Below are 16,952 nucleotides of genomic sequence, written 5' to 3' on the forward strand. Positions count from 1 at the left end.
AAAAAAAACATTGAAAGGGTAGTTTTTGAATTTATTTCTAAAATACTGCTGCTGGTTTATAAAGCTTTGAATGGTTTAGGCCCAAAATACATTTCTGACCTCCTGCTAAATTATGAACCATCCAGAACTCTCAGGTCTTCAGGGACTGGTCAGCTTTCTGTCCCCAGAGTCAGAACTAAACATGAAAAGGCAGCGTTCAGTTATTAAGCTCCAAATATCTGGAACAGACTACCAGAAACCTGCCGGTCCGCTGCAACTCTTACTACTTTTAAATCCAGTGTCACGATCTGTCTGTGTTGTGTTTTGTCTTGTCTTTTTCTGTCTTTGGATTCCTGTTTTATTTTGAAAAGTGTTCACCCCCTGTCTTGCCTGTTGCTTTCTGTCTGTTTTCCCTCCCTGATTACCCGATTGTGTTCACCTGGTGCCCCTGTGTTTTCTCCTCCCTCCTCACCTGTCTCTTGTTTGTTTGATTAGTCCTGTGTGCATTTAGGTTCTGTGTTTTCTGTTAGTCTTTGTGAGTTCCTTGTTGTTGTTGGACTGTGTTCACTGAGAAGAGTTCTGTTGTTAAGCCTTGAAATAAAGGTATTTTCTGTTAATCTGCATTTGGGTCCTGCTTGCCTCTCTCTACCCTGACATCCAGGCTGAAGACTTTTAATTGATATATTCATATCTTAAACTGCACTGTAACTTTTATTGTCTTTGCTTTTGAATGCCATTTTCTTAATGTCTTTCATTTTTGTAAAGCACTTTGAATTGCCTTCTAGTTAAAGTCATTATTGGGGTTAAAGTCCCCTCGTAGGTGGTTAAAGTCCCCTACATGTGCCGTTTTGGTTTCAAGACCCTGGTTTGCGGTGGACACCAAAAAAGTCCTAGAAAGACAAGGTAAACTTAACTAGTGTATTTTAAAATAAGAAAGAGGAATAGTTTTGGCGAAACCTAAAAGGTATGGGATCAGATTAGAATTTGTTTAGCATGAAACACTTGAAATAACTAAAGGACAAGTTAAACATGAAAGAGGAAAGAAAGGGAGGTGATAGAAAACTATTTCTGCTGAAAAGTTAGCAATGATTGAGAGTCAGACCTAAACATTTCAGATGTGTGTATCTCACACTGCACTGTAACTTTTATTCATGTATCTTTGAGTGATTTTAAATGTCATTTGATATCATTGCTTTTAAATTAGTGTTTTTAGATATCATTTTATAATATGTTTCTTAATGATATTAATGTCTTTCCTTTTTGTAAAGCACTTTGAATTGCCTTGTCTTGAAATGTGCTATATAAATAAACTTGCCTTGCCTTATGTTAAAGTACTATTACCACACTGTTGTCGACATACTTTGCAACAAGAAAGAGGACTTTCTGGCTATATTCAAATTAAGAAAGTATGGCATAAACATAAAACTATATTCTAGGTAAAGTAAAAGTACTCATAATACAGAATGGCCCATTTTAGAATAACATTAGATTATATTTGATTATAATAATGAATGCAGTACAATTACTTTAATGTTGTAGCTTGTAAAGGTGGAGCTTTCAATTACACTAGAAATTGATGGATAGTTTAAACTATAATTATACCTCATTATAAATAATTAGTTGATTTATATTTTAATCTGAACCAGCAAAGTAACTAAAGCTGTGAGATACATGTATTACAGACAATAGTGCAATATACCTCACTGAGATGATTGGCAGAAAAGGAAAATACTAAGTAAAGTACATGAAGCTCAGAATATTACTTCCTGTAGGCCTACTTAACGTATAACGCTATGAACTGCATTGCTTGCATACAAACAAACAACACTGCAATAACAACCTCGAATGACTCTGCTGTTACCTTACATTTTATTAGGTAATATACAATTTACTTCAATCTTAGTTGATTGTTAACAACAAGTTAACAATCACAAGCAATAATAACAAGTTAAATAAAAATACATTGCTTATTTATAATATGCAAAAAAATGGAAGATCTCAGTTTAACAGAGACCAGGCCAGAATCAGACATGTTGCCTATGAATATTTTGTGGGAAAACACACTTGCGCAATATGTCTTTGAGTAAATTAATTCCAATTTAGTCTGACTCAGCTAGCGAAGTTAGTCATTTCATGAGAAGGATATTATTCATACATGTTTTAGTTTATGTAAAGCCCGCAGGCAGGTTATTTCGAAATTTGAAAACTAGTTCTACTGTGGATAGACTTAAATGCCCCGCCCGCTCCATATATTGACCAATCAGCGGTGAGGACACTACCACCTGTCTTCCTGACGCGCAGGTATGACTTCAATATAAGAGAGCTTTCCGACGAGCAGGCAGAACCTGCTGATATGTTAAAGTGGAAGTCTCCTTCACTTCAAAACTGTAAATAAGTTATTTTTTATAGACATTAAAATGATGGCGAGGCAAACCGCGCGAGAGAGGAGTCAGCTGCCCACCTGTTACTATCAGGGATACCTGGAGAAGAGGTCGTTCAAAGATAAGGTAACAGTTTTTTTTTTTTTTCTGTGCTAACTCCATGAGACAAGGTTGTCTTTGTTGAATGCAACAGGTTGAAATGGAAACGGACTGCTTGTTTTATTATTACTTTTTGTTTTGATGGTTATCTTCACTGGTGGAGGAAGTATTCAAATCCTATATTTCAGCCAAATAACTAATACGGTACCACACTTTGAGTAGGCCTATATGAAGACCCCATTACAAGTAAAAGTCCTTCATCGGAATCCTTAAGTACAATGATGTTAGTATTATCAGCTAAATGTATTCTGTAGTCAAATGTTCCCTGTGTTTTTTCTATTATAGCCCATTTGAAGATTTTGCATATTGTATTACTGTTGCATTAATATTCTCATTAACTGTTTTGTAGTTTAATCTATATAGCAATACATCATCATAATATCCTTGTAGCGTCCTGTATTTTGTTTGTCCTGAAACATTTATTTGACATGAGGTCAGATTTGTAAAGATGCATTTTTCAGATGATCCAAAATAAAAAAGTAGAAGCATGTTCTCAACACATAAAGGAAACACTTTATCCTTCGGTGTATCTCAAACTTAAAAAATATACAATACCCAAAGCCGTCACACAAATGTTGTGCGGAAAATAAATAGCGTTGAGATATTGTGGAGTAAAAGTATAAAGCTGCACAACCTTGACCTTGTAAAATGTAATTCCATAGCTGGTTATCTGTAGCTGTCAGGTTTTTTAATCTGTGTTATCATAATGCATCACATGAAAAAATAAGTAATCAGAACCAGCTTTAAGATGTTTACCAAAGATTAGGTGTTAAGTCTTTAGATTATACCCTTAAGTGACTTTATGTGCGCTATCCCTATTTTATTGTTTTATTGTAGATGTATCTGTTGATACATTTTTTCAGTTAAATTATCAATAGTTATAGCATTCAGCAAATTGTGAAAAATATCCTCTGCAAATTCCTGAAGCACAAGTTGAAGATTTCTTGCTTCGTCAGACCAACTCTATATGAAACAGATATTTAGCATCCAGCAAAACAACAAATCCTCACATTTGCAAAACAACTAAAACAAATAATTTATTGTCATTGATCAATTATTATTGACACATACATGTCCTCAAAGGTATGCATGTAAGACTGTGTGTGTGTGTGTGTGTGTGTGTGTGTGTGTGTGTGTGTGTGTGTGTGTGTGTGTGTGTGTGTGTGTGTGTGTGTGTGTGTGTGTGTGTGTTAGAGAGACAAAGATGTGAATGACTGGCATTCCAACAATGTGCAGGTATCTGCCATTCCTGTCCACGTTTGGGTCATTCCAGCCAGCGCTGCATGACTCAGACTTTCGAAACATAACAAAGAAGTCTTTCTTTTTAGATTGTGTGTTTATTTAAGGAACACATTGATCCGTGTGGTTGTGCAGAGGAGATGTATTTTACTTTACATCAGTATTATAGACGGTTTACCTATCTAATTGGTGCTTATTAACTGCAGTGTGATGACATGCTTGATGCTTTATTAACCCTTTGAAAGACTGAGTGTGCGGAGGTCTAACAACAAACCATGTCAGATCATGTGTAACATAGGTGGAGCCGCCTCTCATATAGATTCTTGTAAACTGTGTGGGCTTTGACAGCATCTGCGTCTCTCAACTGGTCTGACAGCAATTCTGCTCATTGTGCCATAAAGATAGAGCAAGCCCGGGAACTGAAAGAAAAGTAAAGACACTAACTGGCAAAGCAGGCTCTGAAAATACCTGCCAAGCCGTCACTGATAAGAGTGAACGCATCACAATGAGAGCTAAACACTAAATCAGAGGGGAAACTTTACATTCAGAACACTTTCAAACTAACCCAGTTGCAGATTGAAGTAGGGATGTTGTTTCATCAAAGTACAGTTTTATACTTTATTTTAGTTAAAGTCTTTTTCAGTGCTATAAATAATACCACTTATTTACTTATAAAAGTGATTAACATTCATATCAACAGAAACATAATGATCACCTAATTTGATAACTAATATTCAATAAGTAAGTTCTCATGCTAAAAGTAAAAGCTGTTTTCAGTTGCTTTTCTCTGTTTCATATACTATTCAACTGAATATCTTTTTCGACTTTTTTTTTTTGACTTACAAAAAGAAACATTTGTAGACATCACATTTTGCATGGAGAAACTGGGATGGACATCTTTCACCATTCTCTGACATTTCATAGCCCAAACTATTATGAATATAGAGGATCATTTGCAGATTAATTGAAAATAAAAATGTTATAATCCTACATTAGGATCCTTGAATTGTGTCTGAAAGGGCCTCCAAATCTAAGTTTAAGTTATTTTGATTTGGTGGTTGACCTGAAACAGACGACACTGGTCTATCCAATCCAAACACTGAACGCTGTTATAACACACGCTGGCGTCTGTTGCGGTTAAACTTGACTCCTCAAGTGTCGCTCAACAATGTCACCTGCACATACTGCAGGACGTCTCCCTTGAAAAAGGGATCGATGATCTCAATGGGTCCTACCTGGTTAAATAAAGGTTTGAAATGAAATGAAATGAAATGACTGCAGCCATCATGTCTAATTACTTGCTGTGTATAAAAAAACAAGCTTTCTTTTTCTTTCCCTTTGTTTTTGCCCAAACAATAACATGTGTTTTTCTATTTTGTTTTCCCTGCTTCGTGTACTATCTTTTAGTCGCTCATGAAGTCTCTCTCTCTGTGTTTGTGCAGACTTCCCGGAAACTGTGGGCCTGCCTGTGTGGAAACACGCTGTTCTTCTTCAACGAGAAGAGAGACAGCGAGGTAAGTCATTTCAGAGATTAGGGGTTAATAAACGACAGATATTTGGATGAATGTTAATTAAAGATGAATCCAACACTCAGGACTTGTGTGTCACCTTGTCTCTCTGTGTGTGTGTGTGTTTCATCAGTACATAGAGAAAGTGGAACTCAGTGGGATGATCTCAATAACAGACGACGGCAGCCAGGATCGAAACCTGGACGCAGCCAGACTCAACCTCCAGATGAAGGATAGAAATATCAAATTCACTGTGAGGGCATATATATATAAATATAGTTAAATAAGCCTCTTTTTTTCTGAGCTATTCCTAATTTTGACAATTTCTCTGTTGGATCTACAGGCTCCTAATGCTGAGGCCCGTGAGCTGTGGAAGGGCTTCATCCGCTCTGTGGCTGAGGTGGGTGGTGTTGAACTGACTTTATAGAAACAAAGAACAACACAGATCATATTTGATTAATCAAGTTTAGGATAACCCGTTAACATCAGTTCCTCATGTGCATGTCCCTGCAGCTGTCGGTACCGTCCTCCCTCAACCTGCTTCCAGGCCAGATCCTCATGCTGAAAGAGGCCGTAGAAAAGGAAAAGGAAAGAATAAAACTTGCTGCTGCCATTAACTCCAGCACCTACATCACCCTGCAGGCAGAGATGCCAGCGTGAGTACAAACAGGAGGCCAAAGTATTGATGCTTATGTTTGATTGTTTTTATTTCTAACGTTTCCAAACTAAAAGGGATGATGTTACAAAACCCATAACCAAAATTCATATTTGAGAGGAGCAATGTAAAGCTAATTAAAAAAGGAGTACTTCATTATTAAATGGCTATAGTATATCACCTGCCTTTTGGTTTTCCTGCTCTTCTTAATTCTGTAACTTTTACAAATAGAATAGGTAACAAGCTACAGTTTGAACAGCATACAGGACACAAAAGGCCTTACTGTATGCATCAGACTTCTAAGTAGGAAGACAAAGTTGAGGATCTTAATTCAAGCTTAGAAAATGATTTGTTTTCTAACAAAAAATATGCTTTTTCTTGAAAATTCTTTACAAAAATCCCAACCTTGCCTAGAGGCATCAGGCACCTGCATCTGATGCTCTGCATTGTTACAAATGTGTTGTTTCACGCGCACACACACACACACACACACACACACACACACACACACACACACACACACACACACACACACACACACACACACACACACACACACACACACAACCAATTAGTCAAAATGTTTCAATGCCCCCCTGTCCAGGGTTTTCTGAGAAACTGGATGATTCAATGGTTTGTTATGGGTACATACATGTCTCCAAAAAGTATATTACATCACCTGAAAAATGCAGCATCCTGAAGCTTAATTTAAGGCAGTGTTTTTATTTTTTTAAGGTATTGACTGATGATTCATGTGTGTGGTATCTGCTCAGCTCAGTCATTGCCCCGAGATTAGTGGTTAATAAAAGAGAGCTCAGTCATTGCCTGCTTGAATCTCTGACAAGATATTGGTGGTTGTTAATACACACTTTCTCCAATATACAACCTCTGTATGCGGTCTGGATTCAACCCTAGCATCGTTTTTATTTAACCTACAAAAATCAGTTTTAGTTGAGTGAAGCGTGAAGGTTTGATTTTGTCTAATTTCTGTGTTTTCTGCTATCCTGCAGCTGTTACCATGATGTTTCCCGTCTGGAGGCAGAGCTGCTGCTCGAGAGAGAATCCAAGAGAGGAAACGTGCTGCTGAGGCCGGGGAGGATTGTTAACTCCTTCGCTGTCACCACCAGGCAGAGCCTTGAAGGGTACACACACACACACACACACACACACACACACACATATATATATATATATATTGAAAGGCTGGCTACTCAATCCTTTAAATACTAAAGAAGGACTCAAAAAATGACTAGAGTGTATACATCTTTCAGTTTCTCAGAGCTTCATTTCAATTATTGATTCATTACATAGAGATGCTAATTTCAGGATCTCTGAGCTTTGACTTGGTGTGTATCAGTAGCAACCTCTTTTTCTTTTAAATATCTTGAATCACAGATCCTACACACATGTGGTTGTTGTCTTGGATGGTTATTCAATATGTTTGTTAATTTCATCTGCGTTACAATTGCCTCTCCCTCTCTTTCTCCATCAGCTCTGTATTCAGACACTATCGCATAAATCGTAAAGCTGATGGGGGCTTCGCTATTGAAGTTGACAATCCTGTGAGTATAAAAAAGTGCAAAGGTTCTATACTGTGCAGTGTCAGGCAGATAAGACTATCGGTGATGATACAGGAGGCATTGTCTTTATATTGCTTTATAAAAATCTGCTGTGCATATACGTTCTTCTGTATATTTGCAAATGAGCTTTACCAGTCTGCAACTTGAGAAACGACTTCACATGAAACCTGGCACTTGTCAGCAAGTATTTTATTGTTCAAATAAGAGATGGAAGTTGTTTTCAGACTTACTGGAACACATGACCTCCTAGAAAGGGCAAGACATTTTACCGGGAATAAAAGTGACGGGCGATGATTCAGTCATGGCAGTCACATCTTCCTGATCTGTGCTCTGTAGAAGTGTTTGATAAGACTCTAAGTTGACTGCCAGTGACATGACTCACCTGTGTGTGTGTGTGTGTGTGTGTGTGTGTGTGTGTGTGTGTGTGTGTGTGTGTTGAATGACTGGCAAACAAAGCCTGCTTTAATTATTGTGTGTATTTTATTCTTCTTAGATTTGTTAAATAAAAGTGTTCCTCTGTGCAGATCCCCTGTGCCACACTTCATGATGTGATCAACTATTTAGTGGAAACAACGGACGGCGTTTTGATTCCTCTCATCATCGAGGAAGCCTACGAACAAAGAATCTGTACGTACAAAAGCCAAGACACTTTTGTATTCATTTTGTCTTTCACCCTACTTATTCTTCTCTTTTTTTTTACTCACTTTATATTTAAGGTCAGCTGTTAAGTTATGCGAATATAAATCCCCCCAAAGCATGAACATTTACTCAAATGTATACATGACTAATTTAAGTTTGGCCTTGTTACAGCCTATATTCAGTCTGATAATGAAAATGGAGAGATTAGCGTTCGGCAGGCCCCGGCAAACCTGGTCCCACCGAGTATACCCCCCAAACCAGGTAATGTGTCCATCAACAAAACACACACACACACACACACACAAATACCTTCACGTCAACACACTTCAATATTTGCACATGTTTGCTTCGGTCCTGGTATGTTGTACCTACTCTACAAATAATCTTGGATTTGATTCCAACGAGTTACAGTGACACAGAACATGACTTTGAGTAGATACTTATATGAGAATACCAACCATTTCAACAACAATTAAAACAAATAAATACACTTTTTCATTTTGTATTTTATATTATAGACATACCGCATGTACCTTGTAGGAATAAAGCAACAGTGATTTGTATCCGGAGCTGTATCCGTGGCAATCCTGTGCAATAAACCTGCAGTTAGCAATATAAACACTTTTATGCAATTATTCTGTGCATGAGGGCCTGACATTTTTATAAAGTCTCCAAACTTTTATATATTCACTTAACTTTTAAAATGTTGCCATACGTTTTTAGCCATGGATGTGTACTCGTTTGTCTTTGTTCTATTACTAAAGAGTGCTTTTTCTCTATATGTAACATGTTAGCTTACTCTTTCTTATTGTTCGCCTCTTATCTGCTAAGTAGTATTTACTGTAACGCTGTTATTTCCTCGCTGCGGGACTAATACAGGCTTTCTGATTCTGATAACACCGATGTTTTCCAGAAATGGTTTATTTGCTTTGTGAGTCCACTCACCCACGCCAACCCAATCACTCAGTCTGCTTGTTTTACAGCCTTTGTGCAGCACGTAGCAATTCCTCTACAGAGATTGTTTTAGCTTTGAACGCTACACAAGCAGAAGTAAACAAGTCCTTTTCTTTGAGCCTTTATTTGACCATGCAGTTGAGAGGAAGGAATGCCATGTTAAGTGGAAATGTTTGAGCTACACATTTTTAACCTGATAATGGCACTACATTCAAACTCAGGGACTTTAACTTAACCTGTGAGTAGTGAACAGAGGTGGATGAAGTACTCAGATCCTTAACCTAAGTAAAAGTAGAAATACTTGGGTCTGAAAATACTCCAATAATAGTAAAAGTAAAGGGAAACGAAGGAAACTATGAGTATTTATTTTTATAACATTTTGCTTCTATTTATTATTGTTTATACATTTTATTCTGTTTGTTTTGCTTTTAACATGTTCAATAAATTAAAGTAAAGTACCCCTTATTCACAATGGCTCTTTTGAAAGTATTATATTATTTAAGAATATTATATTGTTCTATTAGTAAGTAATAGCAAATATGTTGTAGTTTGTGAATATGGAGACCATTTTCTTTACTGGATTTATTGTTGTTGTTATTGTTGTACTTGAGTAAATGTACTTAGTTTCTTTCCACCACTGGTAGCTGTTGGGGAATATTTAGCTTCGGTATCGAACCTTTAACCCATTCCATCATTTTCTCCTTGCACATGGCCTCGGGGTATTGCTGCTATCTCTCTCCCTTAATGAGGAGCAGTTCTGGCTCCTTGTTGCCGGTTCACAAGCTGACCTGAAATAGTTTATTGTTTAGATTCCTTCATATCGGGTGCGTAGGTCCCACTGGCGTACATTCTTGGGCCATGGACGACAGTTTTAATTTGATTTAGTGCCCTGTTTGTTTAATCCTGCTAATGAAGAATGTTGATTACACTTGGTTAAAACCTCCGACTACGGAAGAGATCTTCAGAATTGGTTTGGCAACCGCTGTGTCAACTCGTGGCTGCAGCACATGTCTTTTTCAATTCTCCGGCCGTAACTTCATAATAAACCATCAGTGTTTGACATCAAGTGAACTCACTGTGTTTCAACTCCATTGCTCCAGAAGTTTCCATTACAGTGTGTTAATAAAAAACCAATCAGTAGTTATTGAACTATTTCACTTAAAACAACATATGTGAAGCCCAGAAGACTGCTAAAGTTCGTGGAAATCATCTTTTGAGGAAAATTAACGTCTATACAAAATTCAAAAGCAATCCTTCCAATAGACTACAGGTATTCATGTCATTGTAAAGATAAGGTGTGACCAACATTGCCATCCATATCCTAACGTTCTTTTTTTACCTAATCCCCCTGTAATAATTATAATTACATGTCTCCTTCTCAGTGTCTACGAGAAAACCAGAGCCAGAACCAATCGAGGAGGAGAACGTTTATCTGAATGACCAACGTGAGTCTAACTCTTCTGCCACATCAATCAATGCTTCTACCCCTCCTGCATTTGCCCTTCTGTCGTGCAAACATAAAACAGGTACGACTTCATTTTTCCCATTGCTATCACTAACTCACATCTGTGTTCAAACAGCGGAGGAGAAAGAAACAGAGTCGGCGGATTCCTCAGCTGTTCCACTCCCACGTAAGTGTTTCCTCTTCTTATATTTCCATCTCGGAAACTCACAGTTTTTTTCCTCTTTCTTTTTTTCTGGGTCAATGTAAACCAAACAGGGGTTGTTACACACATTCTACAAAACAAAGGAACAGACAAAAACAACAATATATACAAAGCAGAATTATGAAATCAAACAAGACAAAACAAAGAAATGTGTTATCTTGTTTCTATGGGTAGTTATGTAGTGTAAATGTCTGTATGCCTTAGTGCACATGTGTCAAACTCAAGGCCCGGGGGCCAAATCAGGCCCTTGGTGGATTTAATTTCGGCCCGCAGGATAATTTTTAATTACTATTAGATCTGGCCCGCAGGTATATTGCACACACACCTTCACTCAATCCTGAGGGTTTCCTCAGCTCAGAGCCTGAGCCCAAACATTGATGAACTTGCACCCAAGATGAGATGCCAAGTATCTGGCAGCATCATCGAGCAGCAAACTGAGATTAAATTTCCTTCTGCACTATTTTTTCTTGTGACAACAGGGCATATTGTTTTTTGTTGTTGAGGGAAATAGTTTTTTTGAAGCTGTTGTTGGCCTGTGGAAAAATGTAATCATAAGAAACGAGAGAGAGCCCTAAGAAATTAAGGCAACTGAATGTTTAATGTTGTTTTTATAGGAAATAATTTAACCTTTTTTAGTTCCAGGTTTAATATGTACAATAAGTTCATTTCAATATGTTTTGCAATAAACATTGAACAAGTCCGGCCCTCGACTAGTACCGACTTTTTTATTTTGGCCCACTGTGTATTTGAGTTTGACACCCCTGCCTTAGTGTGTAACTGATAAAGAAGACTAAGCAAATACAATTTTCCATTTCATGACTCTTTTTTTCCTAAGAGCATAAATCATTGTATGTTTTTGTTCTTCCTCAGAACCGGAGAAAAAAGCTACGAGGAAAGCAATTATGCCTCCAAATCCAATTCCTGCTCCTCGCATGCTGAGCACAGCATCATCCTCCACCTCCTCTTCCTCCTCTACAAGCAGCACTCTGAAGTCAAGTGCTTCCGCCCCACAGATCTCCCTTCCCTCCTCATCAAGCAGCCGGGATCTGACGATGAGGAGACTCACAGAGCCCACCGGACAGAGTAAGTACAGACTCTGGGTATTACAGCTATCAGGAGTAACATGCAAGTGCTTTCTAAGAAACTTAAGGGGCCATATTATTTTTCTTGGGGTTTTCCCTTTAGTGTAGTGAGTTTCTCTCCCACACCGCTGACTGAAACATATCCATTGGACTGTAAATTAATGACTTAATGTTACGCTCGCGCTTCTATTGGCTAGTGCTCCAACACATTGTACTTGATAGGCTAAGAAGCGGGACATCTCTAAGCGGTTGACCAATCATAACCGAGCTGGCCAGCCAACCAATCAGAGCAAACTGGGCTCTGGTTTCAGACAGAGGGTGAAAAGAGGTGCTGCAGCATGTTTCTCAGTATGAGAAAAATAAAGAGCTTTTTGAACATTAAAGCAGGTAAACATGTCAGAGTAGAGAAAGACACAAAATACAAATACAATGTGATTATACCCACAAAAAATCAATGTATGCTATCACTTTGATTACAGTAACTTTGAGGTTATCTAATGATGCTCATTTCCAAAGCAAGATATCAACAGAGGATTTATCTATGAAATAGTTTACATGTTTGAATGCAACAACTATGACAGCAATCAAAAATCAACTAAGAGCATACAATTAACAATATCACATTATCCAGGGAGAGCATTTTCATTATAAATGTTTAATGCACGTCAACTCTTTTACTTTTTCATTTAGGATTACAGTTTGTTGTTGTGTTTGTTAAATTCAGTATATTAGTGTTTTGGTTTACAAGTTTTATTATGAAGATAAAAAACTGAGTTTTGGGGGGAAATCAAGCATTTATCAAAAGTTGTTTTCAAATGCAAGCATATGCCTAGCCTTGAAAACATTTGAGTTAAAGCTAAACATGTTCCGAACCTCCAAGAAGCTGAAGGCTTTCTCTAGATCTTAACGTGTGACGATATCATCTCAGAGTAAATTCACGATCTGCTGTCATGTGTGTCCTTTAACTTAATTGCCAATAATATAAAACGCTTGTGTTTTATTTTCCTCTAGTTCCTTTTGCTGCCATGTCTGAGCTGAAACTAAGGCTGCAACAGAAGGTCAGGTGTCCAGAGTGACCTCTCCTGGTGGGATCCTCTCAAAGCGTCTGTGAAACCCACCACCACCAGTGACTCAAACCAGAACACACCCCTCACCGGTTCCCCCAACACATGGGAGTGTGTAGAGCAGCTGCTTCCACACAAACAAGCTCCTTCCTCCTCTTCATCGTGGCTCTGCTCCTCCTCGTCAGCTGGCTGTCGGCAGCAAAGCCTCTCCGAAGATTAACACTTTATTGATTCACCCGTCTAAGACACTCATTAGCAAATGAATCAGCTGTAACGAGGGGTGTACCTGTCACATTATCCACACCCTGTTTCTCTTGTACATTTTGCACATTTACCACTGACTGTCCGTTTCCCCCCCATCAGACTGTATATTATTGTTTTATAGAGTAATCAACTTTTGAATTATATTGTATATATTTGTACATAGCTAATGTATCAATATAGTCAAACAAATGTATTGCTGCCTCTCTTTACAGTCAACTGTGAATGAAGAAGAGTTGGGGGACTAGTGTGACTATTGAAGGCAATTGTAAAACTGTCACATCATAATAAATACATGAACCAGCAACTTTGAGTATGTGCTATGCAACAGTTAGAAATCAGTTTTATGATGTTCTGTATCTGCTATATTTCCCGTGTAACAACCAGCTTTTGTTAAATAAAGCAGACATCTGTTTCTTACTTTCTTTTATTCCTTGTTGAAGCATAAATCCAAGAACAAAGTGCTTTTGCTCCTTTAATACCTCAATGGCTGACACACTATAGTGGAAAACTATTTACAATAAACTGTGACATTGTGTCAGCGAGTGAAATAAAGTCAACGTAATTTTCTTTAAAGCATTGCAGGCTAGTTATTCAGGAGATGCATACAGCGGGAGCAACATGGAGAAGCAAGACTGTAACATGACGTGGACGCTACTCAGAGGTCGGGCTGATAGGAACTTCCTAACATCATTTTCCAGAATTAAACACTTTTGTTTCTCATCCAGGTAGAACGAAAACCTGGCTAACTCTCAATACATTTTGTTAGCTGAGGCTACTTGCTAATTATTTGTTATATTTGGATTACAGGGCAGTCCACTACTCATAATGGGATTCCTTTTCAGCAAACAGTGGTGCTTTTAGACACAAACATACTGTACAAACAAGCATTAGTGTGCAGTGAGGTGAATAGGATGAATACAGTACAGTCGTTTCCAAAATCCTGGATATCTGAGGTACACTGACTAAAACTCACTTTTAACTTTCTGTGCTGTCTCGATGAAAGATTAAACTCTCACAGCAAACACCGACTCTGAATTAAAACGGAACCTCAGCAGGAGGCTAAATGACAGAGTGGGACGTGACCAAAATAAGTCAAATGCAGTAAAAACTGTTAAGTCTGCATGCATTAGCGAGAGGTAAAATATAAAGTTTGGAATATGTTTTGTAATAAAAGAATACTGCCCTGCCAAATGACTCATCCCATGTTCTTTTGAATTCTTGAAAAAATCCTTCATTTACCCGCAAAGACACCGAAGAATCCAAAAACTGAATATTTTCTGCAATTGAATAACAGCAAAACTATTTAGATACATACGATTTGGAGCCCTTCATTGCTTTACATTATTTCAATGGAAAACAGTTATTTTCTTGCTGTTTTTCTTTGTGGTAAATATACCTTTTATCTAGTGTAATATAAGTAGATTGACATCGTTGTTTATGCCTTTATTTTAAAGGCAGTTTTGGGTACTGGGCGATTTTGGCACCTGCTGGTTATGTATATATTGGATACAGGTGGTGATGGGATCAGCACACCAGCAAGGGCAAATGCTTTTTTTACCAGGGTAAGACAAGGAATGCCAGAGGAAAGGCACAGGGCAAGAATATAGGAAAATCATTGTTGATTGGAATAAACTGCATAAATGACGTTCCTGCCTTTGGATCCTTTTCCTGCATAAGGTTTGGTAACTAGTGCCTCAACAGCGGATTACATTTTGAGTAGATTTTCTGTTTGATTTCCTTGTAATTTTGTCGCTGCAATACGTTTACAAACTCTAACACAACCAGTGCAGCATAATTAAAGTCAGATTTGTGTAGTCGTATACTCACTACATCCCTACACATGATTTTTCTTCTTTTAAATCATTAGTATTTGTCTTAGTAGCAAGTCTGTGCAAGTGTAAGTCTATTTATGCAGTCATGCATTAAGACTTCTCCCTGTTTTTGGATTCTTATTTCACGGTGGAGGCATGCAAGAAACACAATGTTTTCTTCAAGAATTCAATGTAACACGGGGGGAATAATTGATTTAAAAGTTATCTTTTTGGAAGTGAAGTGTTTCTTGATGATCCGTAAGTAGCAGAGTAGAGTTTGATTAAAACCTGGTTAAATAAACTACATTATATCACTAGCATTGCCTAGGAGCCGGTTATTTGGGTTAAATAGGTTGGCTGATGGCGGATTGATTACCACTAAGCTACGTTACAACCAGGTTATAATGACACTGACACAACACGTTCTCTTAACTGGAAATAGGGAGATTTCTCGCATTGAAATATATCAAAGCATCACCCGATTTGAAAATGAGAAGGAAGGCACAGGGAGAGCTGCATCGACAGTACCTCTGACAGTTTCTGATGATGGCAAGGAAGGAAGGGCAGCGGCCAGCGCTAAATCTTTGCTCTAGCAGCAGTGGGACAGTGCTAAATGATGTGTAGAGAGAAGAAAAACTAGTACAGCTAATGTGTCTCAAGCAACAACACCAGCCGCAGTCATACACCTGAAGAGCTCTGTCACTGGCAGATGACTCACTTCTTGCCAAAACCATTTTTGTTGTTACGCTGGAACAGGTTGAACCATCCAGTGATGTAACTCTTCTATGATATAAGGCTTGGACCTCAGCCAGGGCTGAGGCGATGTTCTGCAGCGGTGACTGTGTTAAAGCAGAGCGTCCAGCAGGATAAAGTGTGGGGGGGGGTCTAGGTGAGGCTGGCGTTGGAGCTGCTGGTGTTGCTGTTCCTCCGCTGGCCACTCTGCACCAGGCTGGGAACCTGCATGCCCGTCAGCACCGAGAACGTGCCGTTCCACACCTGCAGGCACCACAGCAAGAGGAAGGTTAAAACAAATCAGGTGGTGGAACAATATAAAGGATTAAAGATGTATTTAAATGCTTTTGTAAGAACGTTTCTCACCATGAAAGCTGGTATAACAGGCTGCGGGAACTTGGTTTTGAAGGTGTGCATCAGCTGTTTAGTTTTGGAGTTGTAGAACGACAGAACACCTGGAGAGAATAATGAAGGTAAATCCAACATGGTACTATATTTCTAAAAGCCAGGCCAAAATGTAAGTGTCTTTTTTGTTGATTCATATATTTCAAATAGTATTAATGAATCAAATAGCCTATAAAATGTCAAAACGTTATGTCTTGAACGATCGAGAATTTAATTAGTTTTGTCTTCATCAATATATATTATTTTTATTCGAAAGAGGTTTTCTAATCCTAAAGAGACTTAACGGGTAAAATAAAGTTTGAATAAATATTAATAATATTAAAAGAATCTCACATTTTCAAAGATGAAACCATGGCTTCTCAACCATTTTTGCGGGGATAATGAGCTTAGTGATCAAATCTAATGTTTCTGTACTAAAGACAAATATTTAAAAGATCCTATTTTACACACTCACTTAATTGCTTACTGCCACTCAAAATAAAATGTAGATCTTATCGTTTGCAACAAATCTTTTCATTAATGATAAACATTAGAGTATTTATTTGTGGGGGAAAACTTCTCAACCTACAGTAAATGTATATCTGTTAAAATGTCAACATTGACCCTTTGTGTTTGTTGGAAAAATACTGAATGTACTCTTCCAATATCAGAGTAGCACATGATAACAAAGGCCCTACGTAGCTGTGTATGTAACAGGATGTATGATTATCTAGAAGAGCATCAGGACTGTTTTAGGCATAGCTATGTGACAACGATTAACATGATGATTCAGCCTCTATCAAGGTCGTAAGTCGCATATTCCAGGTGCAGTCTTTCTAGTACGGAAAGTACAC

The 16,952-nt window shown here is 38.0% G+C and overlaps 1 protein-coding gene across 2 annotated transcripts; it reads left to right on the forward strand.

The window, feature by feature from the left end:
• Nucleotides 1-2,231: 2,231 nt before the first annotated feature.
• Nucleotides 2,232-15,866, forward strand: LOC104948179 (signal-transducing adaptor protein 2-like). 2 transcript variants are annotated; one of them, XM_010774345.1, is made up of 14 exons: nucleotides 2,232-2,280; nucleotides 2,389-2,486; nucleotides 5,201-5,272; nucleotides 5,400-5,519; nucleotides 5,610-5,666; nucleotides 5,780-5,922; nucleotides 6,932-7,063; nucleotides 7,414-7,483; nucleotides 8,026-8,128; nucleotides 8,312-8,401; nucleotides 10,477-10,539; nucleotides 10,675-10,725; nucleotides 11,632-11,844; nucleotides 12,855-15,866. In XM_010774345.1, exons 2-14 carry the CDS (start codon nucleotides 2,397-2,399, stop codon nucleotides 12,917-12,919), a joined length of 1,269 nt encoding a protein of 422 aa, XP_010772647.1. In that variant the 5' UTR covers nucleotides 2,232-2,280; nucleotides 2,389-2,396; the 3' UTR covers nucleotides 12,920-15,866. The 2 variants fall into 2 exon arrangements, with proteins under 2 accessions (XP_010772647.1, XP_010772653.1); XM_010774351.1 differs by lacking the exon at nucleotides 2,232-2,280 and having other exon boundaries at nucleotides 2,328-2,486.
• Nucleotides 15,867-16,952: the final 1,086 nt, after the last annotated feature.

Source organism: Notothenia coriiceps, unplaced genomic scaffold (genome assembly GCF_000735185.1).
Source record: "Notothenia coriiceps isolate Sejong01 unplaced genomic scaffold, NC01 NC01_scaffold00000339, whole genome shotgun sequence".
In the NCBI taxonomy this organism is placed as follows: domain Eukaryota; kingdom Metazoa; phylum Chordata; class Actinopteri; order Perciformes; family Nototheniidae; genus Notothenia; species Notothenia coriiceps.

Bases quoted from the DNA above. Each gene is read 5' to 3' on its own strand.
- LOC104948179 (XM_010774345.1), top strand. From the start codon at position 2,397: ATGATGGCGAGGCAAACCGCGCGAGAGAGGAGTCAGCTGCCCACCTGT. The intron at 2,487-5,200 runs GTAACAGTTTTT...GTGTTTGTGCAG, and splicing joins AGAGGTCGTTCAAAGATAAG to ACTTCCCGGAAACTGTGGGC. The intron at 5,667-5,779 runs GTGGGTGGTGTT...ATGTCCCTGCAG, and splicing joins TCATCCGCTCTGTGGCTGAG to CTGTCGGTACCGTCCTCCCT.